This window comes from Carcharodon carcharias, chromosome 12 (assembly GCF_017639515.1).
Source record: "Carcharodon carcharias isolate sCarCar2 chromosome 12, sCarCar2.pri, whole genome shotgun sequence".
In the NCBI taxonomy this organism is placed as follows: domain Eukaryota; kingdom Metazoa; phylum Chordata; class Chondrichthyes; order Lamniformes; family Lamnidae; genus Carcharodon; species Carcharodon carcharias.
Window position 1 is genome coordinate 118520216 of NC_054478.1, and position 24795 is coordinate 118545010.

The 24795-nt window shown below is 43.6% G+C and overlaps 1 protein-coding gene across 5 annotated transcripts in view; it reads left to right on the forward strand.

The window, feature by feature from the left end:
• The first annotated feature begins 1094 nt into the window (after positions 1-1094).
• iqca1 (IQ motif containing with AAA domain 1) overlaps positions 1095-24795 on the forward strand; it is a 259787-nt gene continuing 236086 nt past the window's right edge. For 3 of the 5 annotated variants that reach the window (XM_041200967.1, XM_041200971.1, XM_041200970.1), the window contains exon 1: positions 14144-14466. In XM_041200967.1, coding sequence (XP_041056901.1) covers positions 14456-14466 — 11 coding nt within the window. In that variant the 5' untranslated portion in view covers positions 14144-14455. Of the gene's footprint in view, positions 1180-14143; positions 14467-24795 lie in introns of those variants that run through there. The other 2 variants (XM_041200968.1, XM_041200969.1) reach the window with 2 other exon arrangements.

Consider the following 24795-nt stretch of genomic DNA (forward strand, 5'->3'; position numbering starts at 1 on the left):
TCTCCAGCGGAAGTCACTCCAATTCTGCTCCCATCTCCAGATTGTGTGTATATATATATATATATATATATATATATATAAATCTAATCTCATTTGATAGAAATTGTGGAGTTTGACGGGTTTATTAAAATTTTTTTAGCTTATGATACTATCATCAGCAGGACCAAGAGGGATTATCTTCAGGCACCTGTGCCCTTTTGGCAGCCTCTTAGCAGAGCAGATTAAATTGCTGTCATTGTTGGATATGTCCTGAGCTCTTCCAGATTATCAATTAATTTCTAAATTCTCTGCATAAACGTACAAGGCCTTACCTGAAATAACAGGAAACTAATTCTTAGCATAACAATACCATGATTACTGCATTAGCTCTTTGAGACATGGAAGTCCATTTAAAATTTCAAAGTTAAAATTAAAGGGGAAGTGATTTCAATATAGTAATCTCTTACTTGTGTAAATAAAAGTTTTGCATCAATCTGACACTCTTTTATGCAAAAGTAATACACTTAATAATAGTAATACCTCAAAGTGTCACACATCTGCAGCACATATTTTTAATTGACAGTTTAGCAAACAAGTCCTCAATTTAACCAATCAAAAATGCCATTGACAATCACAATTGATTGTCACAATATAAAACAGTTGAAGTTAGTTAGTAACCACTATTTGAGTATTGAATTGGCAGCAAAAGACTGAATAATCAAATCACTATTTTTTTAATTGAAATCTACTGGTTCCAAACTGGCATATAGCCAGAATTAAGTCAATCAAATAAGGTTGTTAAGTTGATTTTGGCCAAGATTTTTAACTAACTTAAAAGGCACTGAGTAGAGGAATATTTATAACTCAAGAAACTTAAAAAGTAAACAATTCTTGATAAAAGAAATTCACATGGAAGGGTATATTATCCAGGCCTATTGCAAAAAACAACACACATGCATAATTTTACCTTTACTTGCCAACCATTACGGGACGTTTCACTAATGCAGTAAGTAAGAAGTTCGAAGTCCAGCTCCACCTAGACAGAATAGTTGCTTAACTTATGGAATTTTGTGTGTGATGGAATTCAGTGCAGTGAGGGAAGAGGTACTGTTCTCGCCTTTACAGAACAAGGAATGGTCTAAGAGAGGGAGCAAAAGACAGCAAGACCTGAAAGCTGAAGCCCGGAGGCTGGGTAAGCAGGTAGTTAATTGGTTAATGATTTTTAAGCTTTTCTTTTCTCTAATCTAGGTCAACGGTTTTAAACTTGAACTGTGGAGTTATAAGAACTGATTGAAATTTATGGTTTAGCTAATTAAATTACTTAATATAGTTACAAATAATCAGTGATATTTCTGAACTTGAAAACTAGTTGGAAAAAATAAAATACAATGGAGATGTACAGCAGGTGATGTATTGCAGCTTTTAAGAAATGTTTTCATGCAACATGGGACACCCATGGCAGGATAGGTGAGAATTTTTATTGCCCATCACTAATTGCTGGTGGTGAGCCATTTTCTTGAACCACCACAGTTTGTGTGGTGTAGGTACATCCACGATGCTGTTGTGAGCGAGTTCCAAGATTTTGACTCAGCGACACTGAAGGAAAGCAATATAGTTCCAAGTCAGGATGGTGTGTGGCTTAGAGGAGAGCTTGGTGTTCCCATGCCTCTGCTGCCTTTGTCCTTCTAGGTGGTACAGATCACAGGTTTGGAAGGCGCTGTCGAAGGAACCTTGGTGCATTGCTAGTACACACTGCCACCACTGCACATCAGCAGTGTTGGGAGTGGATGTTGAAGGTCGTAGTTGGGGTGCCAATCAAGCAGACTGCTTTGTCTTGGATGGTGTTGAACTTCTTGAGTATTGTTGGAGCTGCACTCATCCAGGAAAGTGGAGAGTATTTATCACACTCCTGACTTATGCCTTGTAGATGGTGAACAGGATTTGGGGAGTCAGGAGGTTAGTTACTTTCCACAGAAATCAAAGCCTCTAACCTGCTTTTGTAACCAGAATTTATGTGGTCCAGTTCAGTTTTTGGTCAATGGCATTCCCCAGAATATTGATAGTGGGGGACTCATAGAACCATAGTTTACGGCACAGAAGAGGCCACTTGGCAGAAAAATGAGTCACACAGCCTAATCCCACTTTCCAGCATGTGGCTCATAGCTCTGCACATTATGGCACTTCGGGTGCACATCCGTAGACACCTTTCAAATGAGTTGAGGGTTTCTGCCTCTGCTACCCTTTCAGGCAGTGAGTTCCAAACCCACACAACCCTCTGGGTGAAAAAAATCTTTTATCTCCCTTCTAATCTTTCTACCTATCACTTTAAATCTATGTCCCCTGGTCACCAACCACCCTGCTAAAGTAAATAGGCCCTTCCCACTCACTCCATCCAAGCCCCTCTCAATTTTGTAAATCTCAATCAAATCTCCCCTCAGCCAGCTCTGTTCCAAGAACAGCCCCAGTATATCCAATCTTTCCTTATGGCTGCAATTTTCCAGTCTAGGCAACATCCTTGTAAATCTCCTCTGTGCTTTCTCTCATACAATTACATCCTTTCTGTAATTAGATGGCCAAAATTGCCATTGAATGTCAAGAGGAAATGGTAGGATTCTGTCTTGTTGTAGATGGTCATTGCCTGGCACTTGTGTGGCGTGAATGTTACTTGCTACTTATCAACACAAGCCTCAGTGCTGGCCATGTCTTGCTGCATATGGGCACAAACTGCTTTAGTATCTGAGGACTGATGAATGGTGCTGAAGATTGTGCAAACATCGCCACTTCTGACCGTATGATGGAAGGAAGTTGAAGCAGTTGAAGATGGTTGGGCCGAGGACTAATGAACTTCTGCAGTGATGTCCTGGGACTGAGATGATTGACCTCCAACCTCCAATCATAACCATTTTCCTTTGTGCTAGGTATGACTCCAACCAGTGAAGAGTTCTCCCCTCCAGTTTTCCTCGGGTTCCTTGATGCCAGACACGGTCACATGCCGCCTTGATGTCAAGGGCAGTCATTGTCACCGCACCTCTTGAGTTCAGCTCTTTTGTCCATGTTTGGGCTAAGGCTATAATGAGGTCAGGAGCTGAGTGACCCTGGCAGAACCCATACCGAGCATTACTGATTAAGTGCCGCTTGATAGCACTGTCGAGGACACCTTCCATCACTTTGCTGATGACCAAGAGTAGACTGATGGGGTGGTCATTAGCTGGGTTGCAGTTGTCCTGCTTTTTTGGGGACAGGATATACCTGGGCAATTTTCCACATTGCTGGGTAGATGCCAATGTTGTAGTTATACTGGAACAGCTTGGCTAAGGGTACAACTAGTTCAGGAGCATATCTTAAGTACTATTGCTGGAATGTTGTCAGAGTCCATAGCCTTTGCAGTATCCAGTGCCTTCAGCAGTTCCTTGATATCACGTGGAGTGAATCGAATTGGCTGAAGACTAGCATCTGTGATGCTGAGGAGCTCAGGAAGAGGCCGAGGTAGATCATCCACTTGGCATTTCTGGCTGAAGATTGTTGCAAATGTTTCAGCCTTATCTTATGCACTGATCTATTGGGATGTACAGGAATATTTGTGGAGCCTCCTTCTCCAGTTAGTTGTTTAATTGTCCACCTGCCCCGGACCCAGTCTTTCAGCTATGTCCTTCAGCATGCACCCAGTTTGGTCAGTAGTGGTGCTACCGTTAGGGACATTGAAGTCCCCCATCAGAGTATATTCTGTGCCCTTTCCACCCTCAGTGCTTCCTTGAAGTGATGTTCATCATGGAGGAGCACTGATTCATCAGCTGAGGTGGGGGTTGGGGCAGTTGGTAATCAGCAGGAGGCTTCCTTGTCCATGTTTAACCTGATGCCATATGACCTCATGGGTCCAGAGTCGATTTATCCTGTCAATGGGACAGGTATACCCAAGGATGGTGATAGTGGTGTCTGAGACGTTGTCTGTAAGGTATAATTCTGTGAGTATGACTACGTCAGGCTGTTTCTTGACTAGTCTGTGGGACAGCCCTCTCAGTTTTGGCACAAGCCCCCAGATGTTAGTAAGGAGGACGCTGCAAGTTCAACAGGGTTGGATTTGCCATTGTCATTCCTTTTTGTAGGCTTTGTAGCATTTCGCAACTGAGTGGCTTGCTAAGCCATTTCAGAGGCCATTTAAGAGTCAACCACATTGCTGTGGGTCTGGAGTCACATATAGGCCAGACCAGGTAAGGACAGCAGGTTAAAGCAAAAAACTGCGAATGTTGGAAATCCAAAACAAAAACAAAAATACCTGGAAAAACTCAGCAGGTCTGGCAGCATCTATGGAGAGGAACACAGTTAACGTTTCGAGTCCGAATGACCCTTCAACAGAACTAAGCAAAAATAGAAGAGAGGTGAAATATAAGCTGGTTTAAGCGGGGTGGGGAGGGGGTGGTGGGGGGGGGCTGGTGGGACAAGAAGAACTGGATAGAGGGCCAGTGATATGTGGAGATAACCAAAAGGACAAAGAAGTGTTGAAGGTGGTGATATTATCTAAAGGAATGTGCTACTTAAGGGATCGAAATAGGCTAAAAGGTAGAGATAAAACAATGGATGGAAATACACTTAAAAATAATGGAAGTAGGTGGGAAAAGAAAAATCTATATAAATTATTGGAAAAGCCAAAAAGGATGGGGAAAATCGGAAAGGGGGTGGAGATGGAAGAGAGAGTTCATGATCTAAAATTGTTGAACTCAATATTCAGTCCAGAAGGCTGTAAAGTGCCTAGTCGGAAGATGAGGTGCTGTTCCTCCAGTTTGCGTTGAGCTTCACTGGAACAATGCAGCAGGCCAAGGACGGACATGTGGGTATGAGAGCAGGGTGGAGTGTTGAAATGGCAAGCGACAGGGAGGTCTGGGTAATGCTTGCGGACAGACTGAAGGTGTTCTGCAAAGCGGTCACCCAGTCTGTGCTTGGTCTCTCCAATGTAGAGGAAATGCTGCTTCACTTGGAAGGAGTGTTTGGGCCCTTGGACAGTGAGGAGAGGGGAAGTAAAGGGGCAGATGTTACATCTTCTGCAGTTGCATGGGAAGGTGCCGTGGGAGGGGATTGAGGTGTAGGGGATGATGGAGGAGTGGACCAGGGTGTCCGGAGGGAACAATCCCTGTGGAATGCCGCCGCGGGGGGGCGGGGGGGGGGGGGGGGGGGGGGGGGGTGGGGGGGCGGTGTGAAGGGAAGATGTGTTTGGTGGTGGCATCATGCTGGAGTTGGCAGAAATGGTGGAGGATGATCCTTTGAATGCAGAGGCTGGTGAGGTAATAAGTGAGGACAAGGGGGACCCTATCATGTTCTGGGAGGGAGAAGAAGGTGTGAGGGCGGATGCATGGGAGATGGGCTGGACACTGTTGAGGGCCCTGTCAACCATTGTGGGTGGAAAACCTCGGTTAAGGAAGAAGGAGGACACCTCAGAGGAACTGTTTTTGAAAGTGGCATCATCAGAACAGATGCGACGGAGGCGAAGGAATTGAGAGAATGGGATGGAGTCCTTACAGGAAGCGGGGTGTGAGGAGCTGTAGTCGAGGTAGCTGTGGGAGTTGGTAGGCTTGTAATGGATATTGGTGGACAGTCTAGCACCAGAAATTGAGACAGAGAGGTCAAGGAAGAGAAGGGAAGTGTCAGAGATGGACGATGTGAAAATGATGGAGGGGTGGAAATTGGAAGCAAAATTAATAATTTTTTCCAGGTCCAGATGAGAGCATGAAGCAGCATCGAAGTAAGCATCGATGTACCGGAGAAAGAGTTGTGGGAGGTGGCCGGAGTAGGACTGGAACAAGGAATGTTCCACATACCCCATAAAGAGACAGGCATAGCTGGGGCCCATGTGGGTACCCAGAGCCACACCTTTTATTTGGAGGAAGTGAGAGGAGTTGAAGGAGAAATTGTTCAGTGCGAGAACAAGTTTAGCCGGACAGAGGAGAGTAGTGGTGGATGGGGATTGTTTGGGCCTCTGTTCGAGGAAGAAGCAGAGAGCCATCAGACCATCCTGGTGGGGGATGGAGGTGTAGAGGGATTGGACGTCCATAGTGAAGACGATGCGGTTGGGGCCAGAATTGTTGATATGATGTAGGATGTCAGAGGAATCAGCTCCAACAACTCTTCGACACCAACACCCATCCAGCACCCTCCACCCCCGCCTATCCCTCTGTCCCCATCCCGTCTTCCAATCCCAGCCTCGGCCGTGTATTCACCATACCCCCTGACCTTCCCCTCTCCGACACTGAACATTCAGTGCTCAGCAAAGGACTTAGTTTCATACCCTTACGCCCTCATTTCAATGAATTTCGGGCTTGGCATGATACTGAACTCTTCTTCCGCCGCCTTCGTCTCCGTGCTCACTTCTTTGGGCAGGAGTCCTCTCCCTGTTCAATGGATCTTTTTACCCACCTCCAATATTCTTCCTCCATCTGGACCCCTCCCTCTGGATTCTTACCTTCTCTTGATCTTTTCATTGAGAACTGTCGGCATGACGTTAGACGTCTCAATTTCTCTGCTCCTCTCACCCACTCTAACCTGTCTCTCTCTGAACTTGCTGCACTCCGTTCTCTAAGGTCCAACCCTGACATTGTCATCAAACCCGCTGACAAGGGTGGTGCTGTTGTTGTCTGGCGCACTGACCTCTACCTCGCAGAGGCTGAGCATCAACTCACAGACACTTCCTCCTATCTTTCCCTGGACCATGACTCCACCATTGAACATCAAGCCATTGTTTCCAGGACTATTACTGACCAGTTCCAGTTCCTTGGCCCCAACCGCCTCCTCTTCACCATGGACGTCCAATCTACATTTATATTCATATTTTTAAGTGTATTTCCATGCATTGTTTCATCTCTACCTTTTAGCCTATTTCGATCCCTTCCCCCCACCCCACCCCCACTAGGGCTATTTGTACCTTGCTCGTCCTGCTTTCTACCCTTAATTAGCACATTCCTTTAGATAATATAACCCACCTTCAACACCTCTTTGTCCTTTTGTCTGTGACATCATTTGGTTATCTCCACTTATCACTCGCCCTCTATCCAGCTCTTCTTGACCCACACCCCCCCCCGCCACCCTCCAAGCAATAGTCTCTGTCAGTGGCGATATGAAATTTTGAAGCCCGCTTTCAAATTTAGTCAGCGAAAACTCCTTGACAATGTGAGTTATTATTTGGGTTGCAACACAGTTACAACCTTGATGGTCTTAGTAGCTCCACTGATGTTATGTGGCTGCACAGAGGCCTTGGCCAATCTGGAAATGGTTGAAAAGTTGTTGTGGGAGGTCAAAGCCAGGTGGATGAGCAGTGGATGAGAAAATGGTGGATGTTTTCTTCTGACATAAGTCCTCAGCTGATATTCCTTGGCAAGGTGGGTTTAACCATATGGGGTGGTCTGAGGGAAGGTGGTTTGAAAAGATAATTGAATAAGTGCAGGCTAGGGTTGGAGTAGACCTTCTCCAGTAGCTTGCATGTTGCAGTTACCCTCCTGATGCGGCAGGGGGAGGGTAAGGGTAATGTTGCTCAGGACTAGGAGCCAGGAGAGGTGAGTTGGTCAAAGAGTACCTGTGATGAGATGCATTGTTGAATTGAGTTTCACATTGATAAGTTTGGTGAGGGCAGGTTTGGTACCATACTGGGGCACTGCAGTTGAGTATGTGATGGCAAGAGCAGAGGTCCTTAGGGTCTTGGCCTGAGATCTCAATGAAATACCAGCCAGTTTCCTGAGGAGGTTGTTGCGAATTTTAATTTTTTCTGCAGTCTTGTTGAGTTGCTGTCTGTGTTCTGTCAAGGATGACACCTAAATAAACAAGGAAGGGGATCGTGTTTCAGTCTTTGGCCAACCAGGGTGATGTTCAGTTCCCTCTTAGCTTTGTGAAGGTGGAATGTGGTAAAACTGTTTACTGGTGCTCAGTTGTAGGCACCATGTCTTGGAATAGTTGGCCAGCTTTGCACTATTGTTGTTTAATGTGTCTTCAAGCTCCGAGAATGTCTGAGCCTTTATGACACAGCAGGTGTCACCTGCATAGATAAACTTCCAGGACCGGGTTGGTCATTGATGTACAAGTTGAACAAGGTTGGGGCTGAAACAGATCGCTGGGGTAGCCCATTCGTCTGTTTCCTCCAGGCACTACTCTTTTCACCCATATGCACTTGAGCTGTCTGTCCTGGAGTAAACAGCTCAATGGCATCAGTAACCCAATAAGGGATTACTCTTGATATTTTGACTAATAGGCCAATGTGCCAGTATCTACAATAAGTGTCTGCAGTTCAATGTGGCTTGGAGCTGATGCGCTTGGAGTCTAAGCTTCAGACAGTGTGATGCATCAGTTAGAAAGCAAGCTATCCGGATACTTTGTCCCAGGAGGCAGTCACACCCCTTAGGCTAAGCACTTCAGGTTTGGTCCCGAGTTGGGACAGAAGGGTGTGACTATGAGTGAGGCAGGTATGGGGATCCAGAAGATAGTACTGAAGCAGCCTCAGCCATTGCATTTATCCAATAGGTGCAAGGTTCTTGCAGCCAGTGCGGACAAGAGCAGGGACTGCAGGAAGGTTCAGCAAACTGACCACAGCATCATGGCACAGGAGACCATTGAAGTGTGGAGAGTAAGAAGGAATGTAATAGTAGTAAGGGACTGCCTGCAGCCGGGAGCATGAGTCCTGGTGCCAGGGTTAAGGACACCTTCTCAAGGCTGGAGAGGAACTTGGAATGGGATGGGAAGGATTGATGGTATAGGCAGAACTAAGAAAGAGGTGCTGCTGAAAGAGTATAAGCAGCTAGGGGCTAAATTAAAAAGCAGAAGAACAAAGGTAATAATCTCTAGATTGTTACCTGAACCACAAGCAAATTGACACATGGTAAATAAGATCAGAGTGAATGTGTGGCTGAAAGATTAGTGTGGGAGAAATGGGTTTCAATTCAAGGGCCACTGGCCAGTACTGGGGAAAGAGGGAGCTGTACCATTGGGATGACATTCACTTGAACTTCGCTGGGACAAGTGTCCTGATGAATCGGAGAACTAGGGTTGTAGAAAGGGCTTTAAACTAAATGGTAGCCAGGGGAAGGTTCATTTGAGGGGAGATTTAGAAAGTTAACGAGAAAGGACAAGGCAATAGTGCTGAGTAACAATATGAGTAATGGTAAGCAGAGTGTGACAGAATGTACAAATGTAAGAGTGCACCAGCAAACAGGGTCAGAGTGGGGAAAATAATAAAAAGATAGATTTAAAGGCTATTATAGCACAAATTGAAATAAATGAGTACGTTATGACAGCCATTAAAGAGGCATGGTGCCCAAGGTTGGGAACTGAATATTGAAGAGTAAAATGACATTTCAGAAAGATAGGAAAAGGAGGTGGGGAAGCTCTGTTAATAAAAGATTAAATCAGCATAGTAGTGAAAAATGACCTTGGCTCAGAAGATCAAGAGGTAGGGTAAAATTTTCCGTTCTGGATATTCAGTGTTATGTCGGGGGTCAAAAGTGGGTAGTGATTTGCCCGCCCTGCCATGAGCTCATCAGATCATCTTCCAGGGTGCTATTTTTAAACAACACCAGTGCACACCTTTCACTCTCTGCAGCCCAGGTCAGGTGCATGAGAGTGATGGCCCCAAAGGCAAGAAGTCAATTGTCCCAAATTTAGTGACAAAGCACTAGGGGATCTTCTGGATGATGTGAAGGAACGCCCGGAAGGAGGTCCAACAACCGCACAACTCCAGCTTCGAAGGAGCATGGTCAGCAGCAACTGTACACACGAGATCCTCCAACCAGTGCAGAAAAAGGATGAATGATCTCATCCATTCCGCCAGGGTAAGTCAACCTCCTCACTCTCCACTCACATTCTCACAAGCCCATCAGTCATTCGCAGGGTGACAGTCCACAGGGGTCTCACGCACTACCATCACAAGGAACATCACCACTGACTCTCACACACACACCTTGACATCTGCATCCCCTCTCACATCCTGTGTAGCTCGCGTCCTCAGCCCTTACACAGGTCTGCTCAGCACCTACATATGGCAGGCATCCACATCATCTGCCTCAGTATCCATCCTGCTCACTGGCTGTCCATCTCTTTTTATGCAGGACAAGGTCCACAACAAAAGGGAAAGATCCCTGACGGACCTGAGCTCAGGACTCTCACAGGAGTTTGAAGAATGTGCAGCAGAGCTGGCCAGAGAGGACCATGACTGTACGTGCGCCGACGGTGAGACTGGTATCTCCCAGCCAAGTAAGGACCCAGCACCAATTCAATGATACTGTGAATGCTTTGTAATGTTGTTGACTATGCAGCCAATCATTAATAATCAGTAAAATACCAGAGGAGGCAGCTAGCCAATGGGCATGGCAACTCACTTGACTGTACATTACCTTACTGCCTGCCAGGAGGCTCCCAGGGTGGGAAAGTGCAAAACTATGGCCTATGACTTCAAGTTCTATACTATCCAGTTAGGGGACACAGCCTCACATACCTGTCCTGTCAACCCCTTTAAGAATTTTATATATTTCAACATATTTCAATCCCTCATTCTTCTAAACTCCAGAGAATATAGATCCATTCTGCTCAACCTCGCCACACAGGATGGGGTTCTCATCTCAGGAATTAATCTAGTGAACCTTCCTTAGGTAAGATGACTAAAACTGTACAATGTATTCGGTGTGGTCTCACCAATTCAATTTATAAATCTGGAATTAAAAGCTAGTCTCAATAATTGTGACCATGAAACCATTGTTGATTATCATAAAAACCCATCTGCTTCATTAATGTCATTTAGGGAAGGAAATCTGCTGTCCTTACCTGGTCTGGCTTACATGAGACTCTAGACCACAGCAATGCCCATGACTCTTAAATACTCTCTGAAATGGTCCAGCAAACCACTCAGTTGTATCAAACTGCTACGAATTCTAAAAGGAATGAAACTGGCCAGACCATCCAGCTTTGACCCAGGCAGCAGAAACTACAACAACCATCCAGTCCTGTCGACCCTACAAAGTCCTCCTTACAAACATCTGGGGGCTTGTGCCAGAATTTGGAGAGCTGTCCCATAGACTAGTCAAGTAACAGCCTGATGTTTTCTCTATGGTAAGATTCCGGCAGTATGACTATGTCCCAAATGCCATTGTCACCATCCCACCATGACAGACCCACCAAAGGTATACAGCTGGGAGGGAGTTCTCAATGTTTACTCCAGACCCCATGAACACTCGTAGCATCAGGTCAAACATGGGCAAGGAAACCTGCTGCTGATTACCAGCTAGTGCCCGCCCTCAGCTGATGAAACAGTATTCCTCCATATTAAACACTAATTGGAAGAAGAACCGTGGATAGCAATGGCACAGAATGTACTCTGGGTGGGGGACTTCAAGGTCCATCACCAAGAGGGGCTCAGTAGCGCCACTATTGACCGAGCTGGCTGAGTTCTAAATGACATAGCAGCTAGGCTCGACCTATGACAGGTGGTGAGGGAATTAATGAGGGAAAAAACTTACTTGACCTTGTCCTCATCAATCTACCTGTCACAGATGCATCTGTCCATAACAGTATTGGTAGGAGTGACAACCACACAGTTCTTGTGGAGATGAAGTCCCACCTTCACATTGAAGATACCCTCCATCGTGTTGTGTGACACTACCACCATGCTAGATGGGATAGGTTTCGAACAGATTCAACAACTCAAAACTTGACATCCACGAGGCACTTTGGGCCAGCAGCAACAACAAAATCATATTCAACCACAATCTGTAACCTCAATGCCCGGCATATCCCAAATCTACCATTACCATCATGCAGAGGAATCAACCCTGGTATAATAAAGAGTGCAGAAGGCATGCCAAGAGCAGCACTAGGCATACGTAAAAATGAGGCGTCAACCTGGTGAACCTACAATATAGGATCACTTGCATAACAAACAGTGGAAGCAGCATGCAACATATAGAACTAAGTTATCCCACAAACAACGGATCAGATCTAAGCTCTGCAGTCCTGCCACATTCAGTCGTGAATGGTGGTGAACTATTAAACAACTCACTGGAGGGTGAAGCTCCACAAATATCCCCATCCTCAATGATAGCTGTGCCCAGCATGTCGGTGCAAAAGGCAAGGCTGAAGTATTTGCAAACATCTTCAGCCAGATGTGCCAGGTTGATGATCCATCTCAGCCTCCTCCTGAGGTCCCCAGCATCACAGATGCCAGTCTTCAGCCAATTCGATTCACTCCATATGATATCAAGAAATGGCTGAAGGCATTGGATACTGCAAGGGCTACGGGCCCTGACAATATTCCGGCAATAGTACTGAAGATTTGTCCTCCATAACTAGCTGCATCGCTAGCTAAACTGTTCCAGTACAGCTCCAATACTGACATCTATGTGGAAACTTTGTCCACAAAAAGTACAAATCTAACCCAGCCAATTACCATCCCATGAGTCTACCCTTGATCATCAGCAAAGTGAGGGAATGTGTCATTGACAGTGCTATCAAGTGGCACTTACTCAGCAATAACCTGCTGACTGCCGATCAGTTTGGGTTCTGCCATGGCCATTCAGTTCCTGACCTCATTACAACCTCAGTCCAAAAATGGCCAAAAGAACTGATCTCAAGATGTGAGGTGAGGGGGACTGCCCTTGACACCAAGGTTGTACTTGACTAAGTGTAGCATTAAGGAGCCCTAGAAAAACTGTCAATGGAAGTCAATGGGAATTGGGGAAGCTCTCCACTGGTTGGAGTCATATCGAGCACAAAGGAAGATGGTTGTGGTTATTGGAGGTCATCACTGCAGGAGTTCCTCAAGGTAATGTCTTAGGCCAACCATCTTCAGCTGCTTCATCAATGATCCTCCTTCCATCATAAGGGTCACAAGTGGGGATGTTCGCTGCTGATTGCACCATTCGCAACCCCTCAAACACTGAAGCAGCCCATGTCCAGATACGGCTGGACTTGGACAATAGAAACAGAAAATGCAGAAAAACTCAGCAGGTCTGGCATCTGTGGAAACAGAGTTAACCTTTTGAGTCCACTATGACTCTTCAAGATGAGCAATAAATGCTGGTCTAGCCAGAGATGCCCACATCCCATGAATGAATAAAAAAAACTTCAATCCTCTTGCAAAAAGCTATCATAACCTCTCGTTACTTGCTGTACCTTCACGTTAATTTATTGCCATTCGTATATAAATGCACCCAAATTCCTCTGAATATCAACATTTATTAGTCTCACCTTCTAAAACAAACTGCTTTACCATTCTTTCTCACAAAATTGTTAATTTTACTTCCCCGCATTATACACGATGAGCTATCCAATTGCTTAACCGGTCAATGTATGATCGGTCTGTTTAAAAGGCAGCTGCTTCCTTCCACTGAATGTGCCTCCATGCCAATAATGCCGCTCTTGTTGATTGCCAGGCATTGCACACAATCAAGGAATCCACACTATCTCCCTGGGCCCCATTGATTGGACCCCCCGCCTGAAGTTTGAGGTCCCGAAGGTGGCTTCTTAATTGGCAGCCTCTGGAAGATCGTGTCTGACGTCCCGCCACAACCACTAATGAGCTTCTGACCTTGAATAAGTTCAGCTCCTTGTGTCCTCCTCACAAACTTTCTCATCTAGCTTTGTATCATCAGCAAACTTTGCCGTTTTATACTTGATCCCATCATTTATCTTATCTTTATAGCAACCTCAAATTGTATTTAAACAATGTTTTTAATATGGTAAAACGTCCCAAGTTGCTTCCTGCAGCGTTATCAAATAACATTTTGCACCGAGGCACTTAAGAGGCTATGACAGATGGCCAAAAACTTGATCAAAGGGGTTGATTAATTTCGAGAGAACTCCAGAGTTTGCCCTAAAAATGCACAGTAACACTGACGCAGAAAATAATAAGTAGCCCTTCTTCTCGCAGATAGCAGAATTATATTTGCCCCTCAGCCCCACCCAATTCTGGCAATCCCAGAACCCTGGGATTTGTGCAGCGAAACTCGAAAACAGACCGTTAAGCAATATATAAAACTACAGTTGTTCATACGCCTGGAACCACAAACTTCCCCAGATGTGATTTAGATCTTTCCGACTTTCGTTAAATTATCAGGCTTTGGCCAAGTCCCAGTTACCATAGCGACACTCAGTTGGGGCTGAACAGAACGCATGCGCCCCATGACACACCCACAGGATCTACGGCGCGCATGCGCTAGCGTCATGGTTACCGTGGAGTTGAAGTGAGACACATTGAGCTTTTAAAATTACCAGAGAGTTTGAAAAGCCAAGTTATTGCGCAAACGCACAGGTTTATTTCACACAAGTAAGTCAAGAAAATTACCAAGGAACTGTATGCAGAAAATCCAGCTGCAAAGCCAGACAGCTCTTGTACAAGTCACAGAATCTGGTACTGGGTGGAGGATGGTATTAATGAGATGAACAAGATTGTAAAACCGACGACTTCGGCCAGTTCAAGGAGAGTACAGTGAATTGTAAAACCCCCGCTACAGCAATCATGTCAAACAGGTAAGCAAAAAGTTACTTAATAAGTTTACTTAAGTAGATGAATGCATTTGGATACTTATACTGTATCGCATGTTGTATACTGATGAAGGACAAACAAGGTCAGATAGCACGTGATCGGAGGTCAGAGCCTACATGGCTGGAGGAGCTTGAAGCCTATGCTGACAGTTGCAGTCTGTTTTTGGACTGGGCGATGTGGCACTGAACTCATGGTGACAGATCATATTGTTGTTCGATGTGGGTGTTTTGGTGAGGGAGACTTTCAAGACGTTGCCTGACGCAGGAGAAAAGGTGGATTATGAATGTGCAAGGAAAGCTTTGGAGGACCATTGTGTGGTGATGCCAAATGCCACATTCAAAGGCATGTTTTCTGTCAGAAAGAGGGGGTTACAGTAATCTGTTACAGGCAAAAGGGGGATTAAGTTAAACAGCACTAATTTGTCCTCTCACCACCCATCCGTAAACAGAAATGCATTTTGATTTGATTTCCCCCTTTATAAGTGGTGCCATACTTCCCAACCCCGAGTTTTAATGTGAGCCAATTTCTGTTAACTCCACCTGAGCAAACTTGAGATAGGATGAACTCAAAGGGTTAGCTTATTTGCACACATTCAAAATGTGGGGTCGGGGGTGGGGGTTGCAACATTGCCCCCTTTGCATTCATACAACGAAAGAGAGATAGAAAAAAGAAAGATTTATATAGTAGAGGCCATAGAAAAAGAAATGGCATTTCACATGGGTTCCAGAGTCCAGAATCAAAGACCAATGAGGTATTCCTTCATGGGATAAAAGCAAAATACTGCGGTTGCTGGAAAGCTGAAATAAAAACAGAAAATGCTGGAAAAACTCAACAGGTCTGGCAGCATCTGTGGATTCAACCCTCTGTTTCTCTTCTCCACAGCTGTTGCCAGACCTGCTGAGTTTTTCCAGCATTTTCTGTTTTTATTCCTTCACAGGGGTCAGCAGGTTGAAAACTGATGCTGTATAGTTCACTTTTCCAGTGGTGTTAACTTCACATGATGAGATAGGCACACACAGATGAATCAGCCTTGTCGGCGATGGTACAGAAGTTATAGCAGAAGCAGTGAAAATGGGGCCAGATATTCAATCTAGAAGAGCTCCTTTTCTGTGATGCTGCTAGTTAGATGGTAAAATGACACAGATTTTGCAATATAGCAAGGCAACATTTCTGGTTACAGAGGCTAAAGGTCCAAATCATATGGCTCCCACCTCTTCACAATATCTTTGACAAAGGGTATGTATCCCTCATCTGGGCCCTGAGATTGTTAAATGTCTCAACCATTAACAAATGAAAAGAAGGTTGCGGGGCTCTTTGACCTAGCAGACAAGTAGACTCCAGTTGGCCAACCTGGGTTATGAAATGCAGATGGCCTTTGTATAGTTTTAGAAATGCTTTAGTGATTACAATGGTTCATCTTCAATGACAAGAACATTCTGGAAGAACTTGTGCTTTTTAAAAGGTGCTGGCCTTTAAGGGTTTAATACAAGGACTCTGATTGCTGCTATTCCTGGGAAAGACATCATTGTTCCTGGTAGACTGTTTACGAAAATGGCTTACATGGTGGTGTATGACTTTGAAAAAAAACATGCCTGGAAAACTGTGTTTAAAAGCTGGTTTTGGTTTTGCTTTGGAGGAGAAAAAGAAGGATCAATTGCTTGTGTAAAGAAGACCACAGCTCTTTACAGTCTAGAGCCAGTCCAAATCTAGAAGTGAATAGAAGCTGCTCCTAAGTTGTTCTATGTTCTGAAACTGTCTACAAGTTTTCCCCAAGTCTGCTTCAAAAATTGGGCAAGAGTCATTGGTCATTTTGCAGACCAGTGCTGAGAAACTAACCGTATAACCTGGACGCCATTTCAAGGATGCCACCATTTATCCCTTTTCCCTTGAGCGCTTCTTCCCTTTTATTTATTTATTTCTTTGGGGGCATGTGTGTGTTAGGGTGTTTAGAGTAAATATTATATTTTCATATTTCATGAAAGAAAAGGCTTTGCCTTCCATTTGAGAAGTCTAGTTTTATAATAAACTAATAATTTTGTTGTTTATTGAAGAAACCTGGGCATTAAGTGGTCGTAAAGCACATATTTGGCTGTATAGCTAGCTAGAAAAATCATTTAAATAGATGTTGTGACCTGTGGAGTAGTGGAGCTAGAGACAGACAGTGCACTCCTCCCATCTCAGTCGTAACAATAGCTCTCTTTGAATTTGGTCTTTGCAGCCCACAGGGCGTGTCGTTATTGTCTCTTCAGGGATATTGAGGTGCAAGTTCCTCTGATATTTTGTTCAGGGGGCACAGACAGACATTGATTCAGTCATTTTAAAATTTAGAAATAGCCATGAAGATATCTAGGTCTTTGTTCCCTCACAAGCCCAATTTATGACCTGTTTGAGGCAGGCATCAGATGGGTGTTGTGACGGATCTGAATAACCCAGATAATGGATCAGGTGGTCCAATGTTGCAAGTACAATAAATTGAGGTGGAAGCTGTTGGAAAGAGGAGGTGACTTAACGTTGGATGACACTTTGAAAATAACAGCTGTATTGAAAGCAGTGGATGGACAGCATGAAACTTAGTCCTACCTCTGCCATCGGCACAACAAAAGTTGATGTTATCTTACTGCACAACTGAATCCAGGTATGTGTATATGTAGACAGCAGAAATCTGAGAGATGTGGCAACTTAACACACAATGGAAAAAATTCTTTCTGTCCTGGCAAGGGAGAGATATGCAGAAAATGTGGGAGCAAAGACAATTTTGCCTAGAAGTGCAGAAGCAAAGCTGAACAGAGAAAGAAGCCAACCACATAAAGGAAAGAAAGATAAAAGTAACACAACTGTGAGACAAGGTGAAGATGATGCAGAGAATGAGGACATGATTATCAATAACATACATATTCTGTCAATGGGAGCAACTATAATAAAGGTCCAGTGATTGTTGGTGGTGTTGAATGAGCATTACTGTAGATTCAGACAGCGAAAGTAATGTCATTGACAGAACACTGGGAGGAACTGAAGACAACGAGAATCAAGTACACATCTCAATGTATCAAAAAGTTGTGTCCTTACATATATAAAACCCCACTTGAAACTGTTGGTGCTTCATTGCAGATGTGAGAGCTGGGGATTGGAATGTAGAGGCAGAATTTGTAGTGATTGAGGAGGATGGTGAGCTGCTTCTGGGCTGAGAAACTGCCCAAGCCTTGGGAATCCTACACACCAAATTGAAAGTGAATTTTGTGAAATCCTATGCAAAGCCTAGAGAGGAGTTTGGACCAGTCTTTCAAGGAATTGGGAAGTTACACAACTGTCAAGTGAGATTAAGCATTGACAAGAGCCTGTAGCTCTGCCTGTATGCACAACACCTTTTGGCCTGAAAGAGAAAATTGAGGCAAAGAACCGACCGACCAAAACATCATAGAGCCAATTGAAGGACCAACACTGTGGGTGAGTCCTGTTGTGGTCATGCTTAAACCAAATGGTGACATCAAACTCTGTGATATGCAACATGTGAATGAAGTGGTAGTGAGAGAATGTCACCCAATTCCCACTGTGGATGAAATCTTTCATGAGTTGTCAACATACAAAGTCTCTTCCAAATTAGCCTTAAAATGGGCATACCACCTGCTGCTGATTCAAGGAAAGTGATTTTGGCACTCATTGTGGACTTTACTGATGTAAGAGATTGCTGTTTGGTGTCAATGCAGCACCAGAGATTTACCAACATGAAGCCCATGAGGTGATACAAGGGATCCCAGGAGCAGCCAGTATCTCAGATGACATGATAATGGAGCCAAGAGAGAGGAACATAACGAGAGCCTGCGATTAGTTTTGGCTGATTAGTCAGCACAGCTTATGGTAAATTCCGATATGTGCTTGCTGGGCGTGACTGAGGTCACATTCAGGGGTCATAAACTCTTCAACGGCGGAATCAATCTAGTCAAAGACAACATAGAAGTAATAGCAGAACCACAAAATACCAGTGAAGTGAGAAGTTTTCTCAGACTTGTTAACTATCGTATGAGGTATATCTCTAACTCCGCTATCTTGACTGATCCATTGAGGAAGATGATCAGAAAGAATGAATGGTTCAGATTTGATGAAGAACAAAAAGCTGCCTTCAAGCTTTGAAAGCTCGAACTCTGGGATACTATGATCCAAATGCACCTACGAAAGTCATAAAATGCTAGTCCAGCAGGATTAGGAGCCGTGCTGGTGCAAATGCATGCTGAAGGCTCAGGAATCATTGTCTATGTGAGCAGATCTCTGACAAATGAGGAGAGGAGATATTCGAGATGGTGAAAGGCCCTAAGATTGGTGGCATGTGAAAGATTCTATGTATACTTGTTCAGCATTCATTTTGAATTAGTGACAGATCACAGACCATTACAGCTTATTTATCCAAACCATGTGCCTGAATTGAAAGATGAATTTCAGCAGTACAAATACAAGGTGGTTTATATTGATGGAAAAATGAACATCGTTGACACACTGACACAACACCTCGGGGAGTATCAAACACACAGAAAAGGAAGCTGAATTGTTTGTATAGTTTGTGGCAGTTCATACTACACCCAGAGCAATGACAGCTAGAGATATTGAAAGAGAGTCTGACAAAGATCTAGAATTGGATGACATCAGACAGAGAATCTAAATTGGGAGAATTGTCCATTCAACTGGTGCATCACTATATGAGATGAACTGTGCACAATGTGTCCTCAGAGACTGCAGACTTGTAGTGCCGCAAAAGCTTAGGCCTAGACTGATGACGATAGCTCACAAGGGTCGTCTTCTTATCGTGTCCACGGACAGTCTATACGTGGCCCAGCCAGAACTGGACACATTTTTGCGCCTTGTTGTTGAATTTGGCAAGATCTGCAACAATGCAGGGTTCCACTAACAATAGACATTGCAGGAGATGTTGCATAGTCTGTGGCTCAGTTCCACATTCACAAGTTGTCGGGCAGGTTGTATATCCCCATTTGCTTAGTGACACCATTGAACGATCTACACCAGTCCTAAGTCTGTTAAGGCACTTCCAGGTTGCCCAGTTGCAAATAGCTCCTGGGTGAAGACTTTCATCTGGTAGAATTTCCATCGCTGTGTGTTGTTTGAGACTGGCAAGCCGGTCTTTCCACAAGGCGTTGTGGGCTTCAGATGGGGTTGATTGTAATGGAACAACACTGTTCATGAAGCTCTTCCTTGACTTTAGTTGAGCTGTCAAAGTATGTAATGGATGTCAACTTGTCAGCAGACCCAATCCACCAGAACCAATACACAGCACACTGTTACTGGCTGGACAATGGGAGGATGTAGCAGTTAACTTCTTAGGCCCATTTCCATCAGGCGAGTCCATATTAGTGGTGATTGTCTACTACAGCCTATGAGTGCAATGAGTATGTTGTGATGAAGTCTACAACAATGGAGAATATGCTGTCAGCAGTGATTCAAATGTTTGCAAGGCACGGTCTACCAGTCACTCTGTATTCAGACAATGGGTCACAATTCATTTCACAGACCTTTGTAGTTACATACAAGCCACAGTCATTCGCCATTTCAGAGTAACTCCCAGATAGCCACAAGCAGATGGGGAAGTGGAACAACAAAACTAATCCTGAGGGACATAAATGAGGATTGCTCAGCCTGAAGGCAAAGATTGGAAGGCTGCATTGATGTGGCCATGTATAGAACAACTCCACACACCACGATGGGAAAGAGCCCAGCTGAGCTGCTTTTGGATGTAAAATGCACACCAAGGTTCCAGAGCTGATGGATAGAAGTGTTAATCAGGAGGTTCTAAATCATGATGCTGAGAAGAAGAGTGCTACAAACTTATATGTAGACCACAGACGAGGAGCGAGATAGTCTGATGTGCTGCCAGATGATGAAGTACTGCTAAGATGGAAGAGTAAGGTGGATACTCCATTTTACCCCAAGCTGTACACTTATCATCACCAAGAAGGGAAACGTTGTGACTGTGCAATCACTAGGAGAGGACAGAAATCCTTCACTTGTCAAAAATGATTATGGTGACAAAGACACCGCAGCAGATGAACTCAGATATAGGATGAGGCAAAGCTGACATTTTGCAACCCAGAAGTCCAAGCCAGCAATGCTGATGGCAGGCAGACAGCTAGCTTCTCAGCATTAAGTTCCTGTTAGACAGGAAAAATCATCAAAGAGTGATTGCACCTTTTATTATCAGAATTATACAGTAATTGAAATGGAATTGCAAGGGACTAGTTAAATTACATAATTGCTTAGAACATGTTCTGGAATGGAAGTAGTTTTTAATGGGAGTTGCACAATTATCAGTAATTTCAAAATGCAATTAAATAATGTACAATGGGTCTCCTAATTTAGTATTAACACTCAATAGTTTTTCTTTTCCTTCTGACCTATAATGCATTCTAACTGATCATTCAAAATGAAAATAGAATCACCTTAGATGTGTAAAACTGTATCGCCCCTCTTTAGTGTTACATTATTTGTATCTACTGTACTTCTAATGAGATTTATTCAAAATTTTGGGAAAACCTAAAGACAGGTGCATTATAATGTGTAGGAGTCATATTTCTTATATTAGTCAGTAATAAAGCTGAATATTGCTGTCTGACTGAGTGGCGGATCAGGTTCAAGGGGCCAAATGGCCTACTTCTCCTATTTCATATGTTCTCCAGTATTGCTGCTTATTGAATCGCTTTGAGTCTACAATGACACTGCTATTGAAAAAATACATAAATAGTAGACATTTGAACACTGGAATGTGTGCAGGTCCCATGTTAATCTCAGTTGAGATAACATTTGGGGTGGTACAATTTGTCATCCCAAAGTTATTAAATTGGAAACATTTCATCCTCCTTGGTTATTTGAATGTGAGACATATTGGAAATAAAGAATGTGCAGAAGTGGCAGGAGGACAGGGGTGTGTTTAAAGAGCGATTGTATGCATTGCAACAGTTATACATTCCTTTCTGGTGCACAAACACAACAGGAAAAGCGACCCAACAATGGCTAACAAAAGAAATTAAGGATATTATTAGATCTAAAGAGGAGTCATATAAAGTTGCTAGAAAAAGTAGCAAGTCTGAGGATTGAGGAGCAGCTTAGAATTCGTCAAAGGAGGAGCAAGAAATAGATTGATTAATTGATTATTAGATTGATTAAGAGGGGAAAAGTAGAGTATGAGAGTAAACTTGGAAGGAGCATAAAAGTGGACTGTAAAAGCTTCTATAAGTGTGTAAAAAGAAAAAGATTAGTGAAGACAAATGTAGGTGCCTTACCGTCCGAAACGGGAGAATTTATAATAGAGAACAAGGAAATGGTAGAGCAATTAAACAATTACTTTAGTCCTGTCTTCATGGAAGAAGACACAAATAACTTACCAGAAATACTAGGGAACCAAGGGTCTAGTGAGAAAGAGGAATTGAAGGGAATTAATATTATTAAAACAATATTGTTGGAGAAATTAATGGGACCGAAAGCCAATAAATCCCTGGGCCCGATAATCGACATCCCAGGGTACTAAAGGAGGTGGCCATGGAAATAGTGGATGTGTTGGTTGTCATCTTCCAAAATTCTGGACTTTCTGCAGCAGTCCCAGCAGATTGGTGGATTGCAAATATAACCCCACTATTTAAAAAAGGAGAGAGGGAGAAAGCAGGAATTACAGACTGCTTAGCTTAATGCCAGTGGTAGGGAAAAATTATAAAGGATGTGATAGCAGGACACTTAGAAAATATCAAAGGGATTAGACAAAGTCAACATGGATTTATGAAAGGGAAATCATGTTTGGCAAACCTTATGGAGTGTTTTGAGGACATAGCCAGCAGAATAGATGAGGGAGATCCAGTGGATGTGGTGTATTTGGATTTTCAGAAAGCTTTTGATGAAGTCCCACATAAGAGGTTAGTGTGCAATATTAAAGTGCGCGGGATTGGGGTAATATATTGGTATGGATTGAGAATTGGCTAGCAGACCAGAAGCAGAGGAGTAAGAATAAAAACAGGTGTTTTTTTGGAGTGGCAGGTGATTACTACAAGGGTTCTGCAGGGTATCAGTGCTTGGGCCCCAGCTATTCACAATACACATCAATGATTTGGATGAGGGAACTAAATGTAATATTTCCAAGTTTGGTGATGACATAAAACTTGGTGGGAATGTGAGCGATGAGAAGGGTGTTAAGAGGCTTCAAGGTGACTTAGACAAGTTGAGTGAGTAGGCAAATACATGGCAGTTGCAGTGTAACATGGATAAGTGTAAAGTTATGCGCTTTGGTAGGAAAAAACAGAATGGCAGTGTATTATTTAAAAAGTGATAGATTGGGAACTGTTGATATATGAAGGCACTGGGTGTCCTTGTACACCAATCACTGAAAGCAAGCATGCAGGTGTAGCAAACAGTTAAAAAGGCAAATAGTATGCTGGTATGATCAGTAAGAGGCACACGATCAGTGAGTGGTATTATGACATAACAGTTGGTAAAGCTGAGTTATTTAAAAATCCCTGAGGGAAACTTTAAACAACTGTCATAACCTATATTTTCAAATGGTATGTTTGAGAAACATAGAAAATAGCAGAAGTAGGCCATTCGACCCTTAGAGCCTGCTCTGCCATTCATTATGATCATGGCTGATCATCCAACTCAATAGCCTGCTCCTGCTTTCTCCCCATATCCTTTGATCCCTTTCACCCCAAGAACTACATCTAACTCCTTCTTGAAAACATACAATGTTTTGGCCTCAGCTACTTTCTGTGGTAGTGAATTCCACAGGCTCACCACTCTTTGGGTGAAAACATTTCTCCTCATCTCAGTCCTAAATGGTCTACCCTCTATCCTCAGACTGTGACCCCCCTGGATCTGGACTCCCCCACCATTGGGAACATCCTTCCTGCATCTACCCTGTCTAGTCCTGTTAGAATTTTATAGGCTTCTTTGAGATCCCCCCTCATTCTTCTGAACTCCAGTGAATATAATCCTAACAACTCAATCTCTCCTCATATGTCAGTCCCGCCATCATACGTCAGTCTGGTAAACCTTCGCTGCACTTGCTCTATAGCAAGACCATACTTCCTCTGATAAGGAGACCAAAACTGCACACAATATTCCTGGTGTGGTCTTACCAAGGCCCTGTATAATTGCAGCAAGACATCCCTGCTCTCGTACTCAAATCCTCTCACTATGAAGGCCAACATGCCATTGCCTTCTTTACTGCCTGCTGCACCTGCATGCTTACTTTCAACAACTGGTGTACGAGGACACCCAGGTCTCATTGCCTGTTTCCCTCTCTCAATTTACAGCCATTCAGATAATCTGCCTTCCTGTTTTTGCCACCAAAGTGGATAACCTCACATTTATCCACATTATATTGCATCTGCCAAACATTTGCCCACTCAGCTTGTCCAAATCACCCTGAAACATCTCTGTATCCTCCTCACAGCTCATCCTCCCACACAGCTTTGTGTCATCTACAAATTTGGAGATATTACATTTAGCTCCTTCATCTAAATCATGAATATATATTGTGAATAGCTGGGGTCCCAGCACTGATCCCTTCGATACTCCACTAGTCACTGCCTGCCATTTGGAAAAAGACCTGTTTATTCCTACTCTTTGTTTCCTGTCAGCCATCTATTTTTCTATCCATCTCAATACACTACCCCTAATCCCATGTGCTTTAGTTTTACGTGCTAGTCTCTTATGTGGGACTTTGTTGAAAGCCTTCTGAAAGTCCAAAGAAGCCACTGGCTCCCCCTCATCAACTCTACTAGTTACATTCTCGAAAAATTCCTATAGATTTATCAAGCATCATTTCCCTTTCAAAAATCAATGCCGACTTTGTCCGATTCTGCCACTGTTTTCCAAGTGCTCAGCTATTAAATCTTTTATAATGGACTCTAGAATTTTGCCCACGACCGACGTCAGGCTGACTGTTTTCTCTCTACCTCCCTTTTTAAATAGTGGGGTTACAATAGCTACCCTCCAATCTGTAGGAACTGTTTCAGAGTCCATGAAATCTTGGAAGATGACCACGAATGACCACTATTTCTAGGGCCACTTCCTTAAGTACTCTGGGATGTAGATTATCAGGCCCTGGGGATTTATCGGCCTTCAAACCCATCAATTTCTCCAACACCATTTCCCTACTAATACTAATTTCTTTCAGTTCCTCCCTCTCATTAAACCCTGTGTTCCCCAACATTTCTGGTATGTTATTTGTATCGTCCTTTGTGAAGACAGAACCAAAGTAAGTATTTAGTTGGTTTAGCCATTTCTTTGTTCCCCATTATAAATCCCCCTGTTTCAGAGTGTATTTC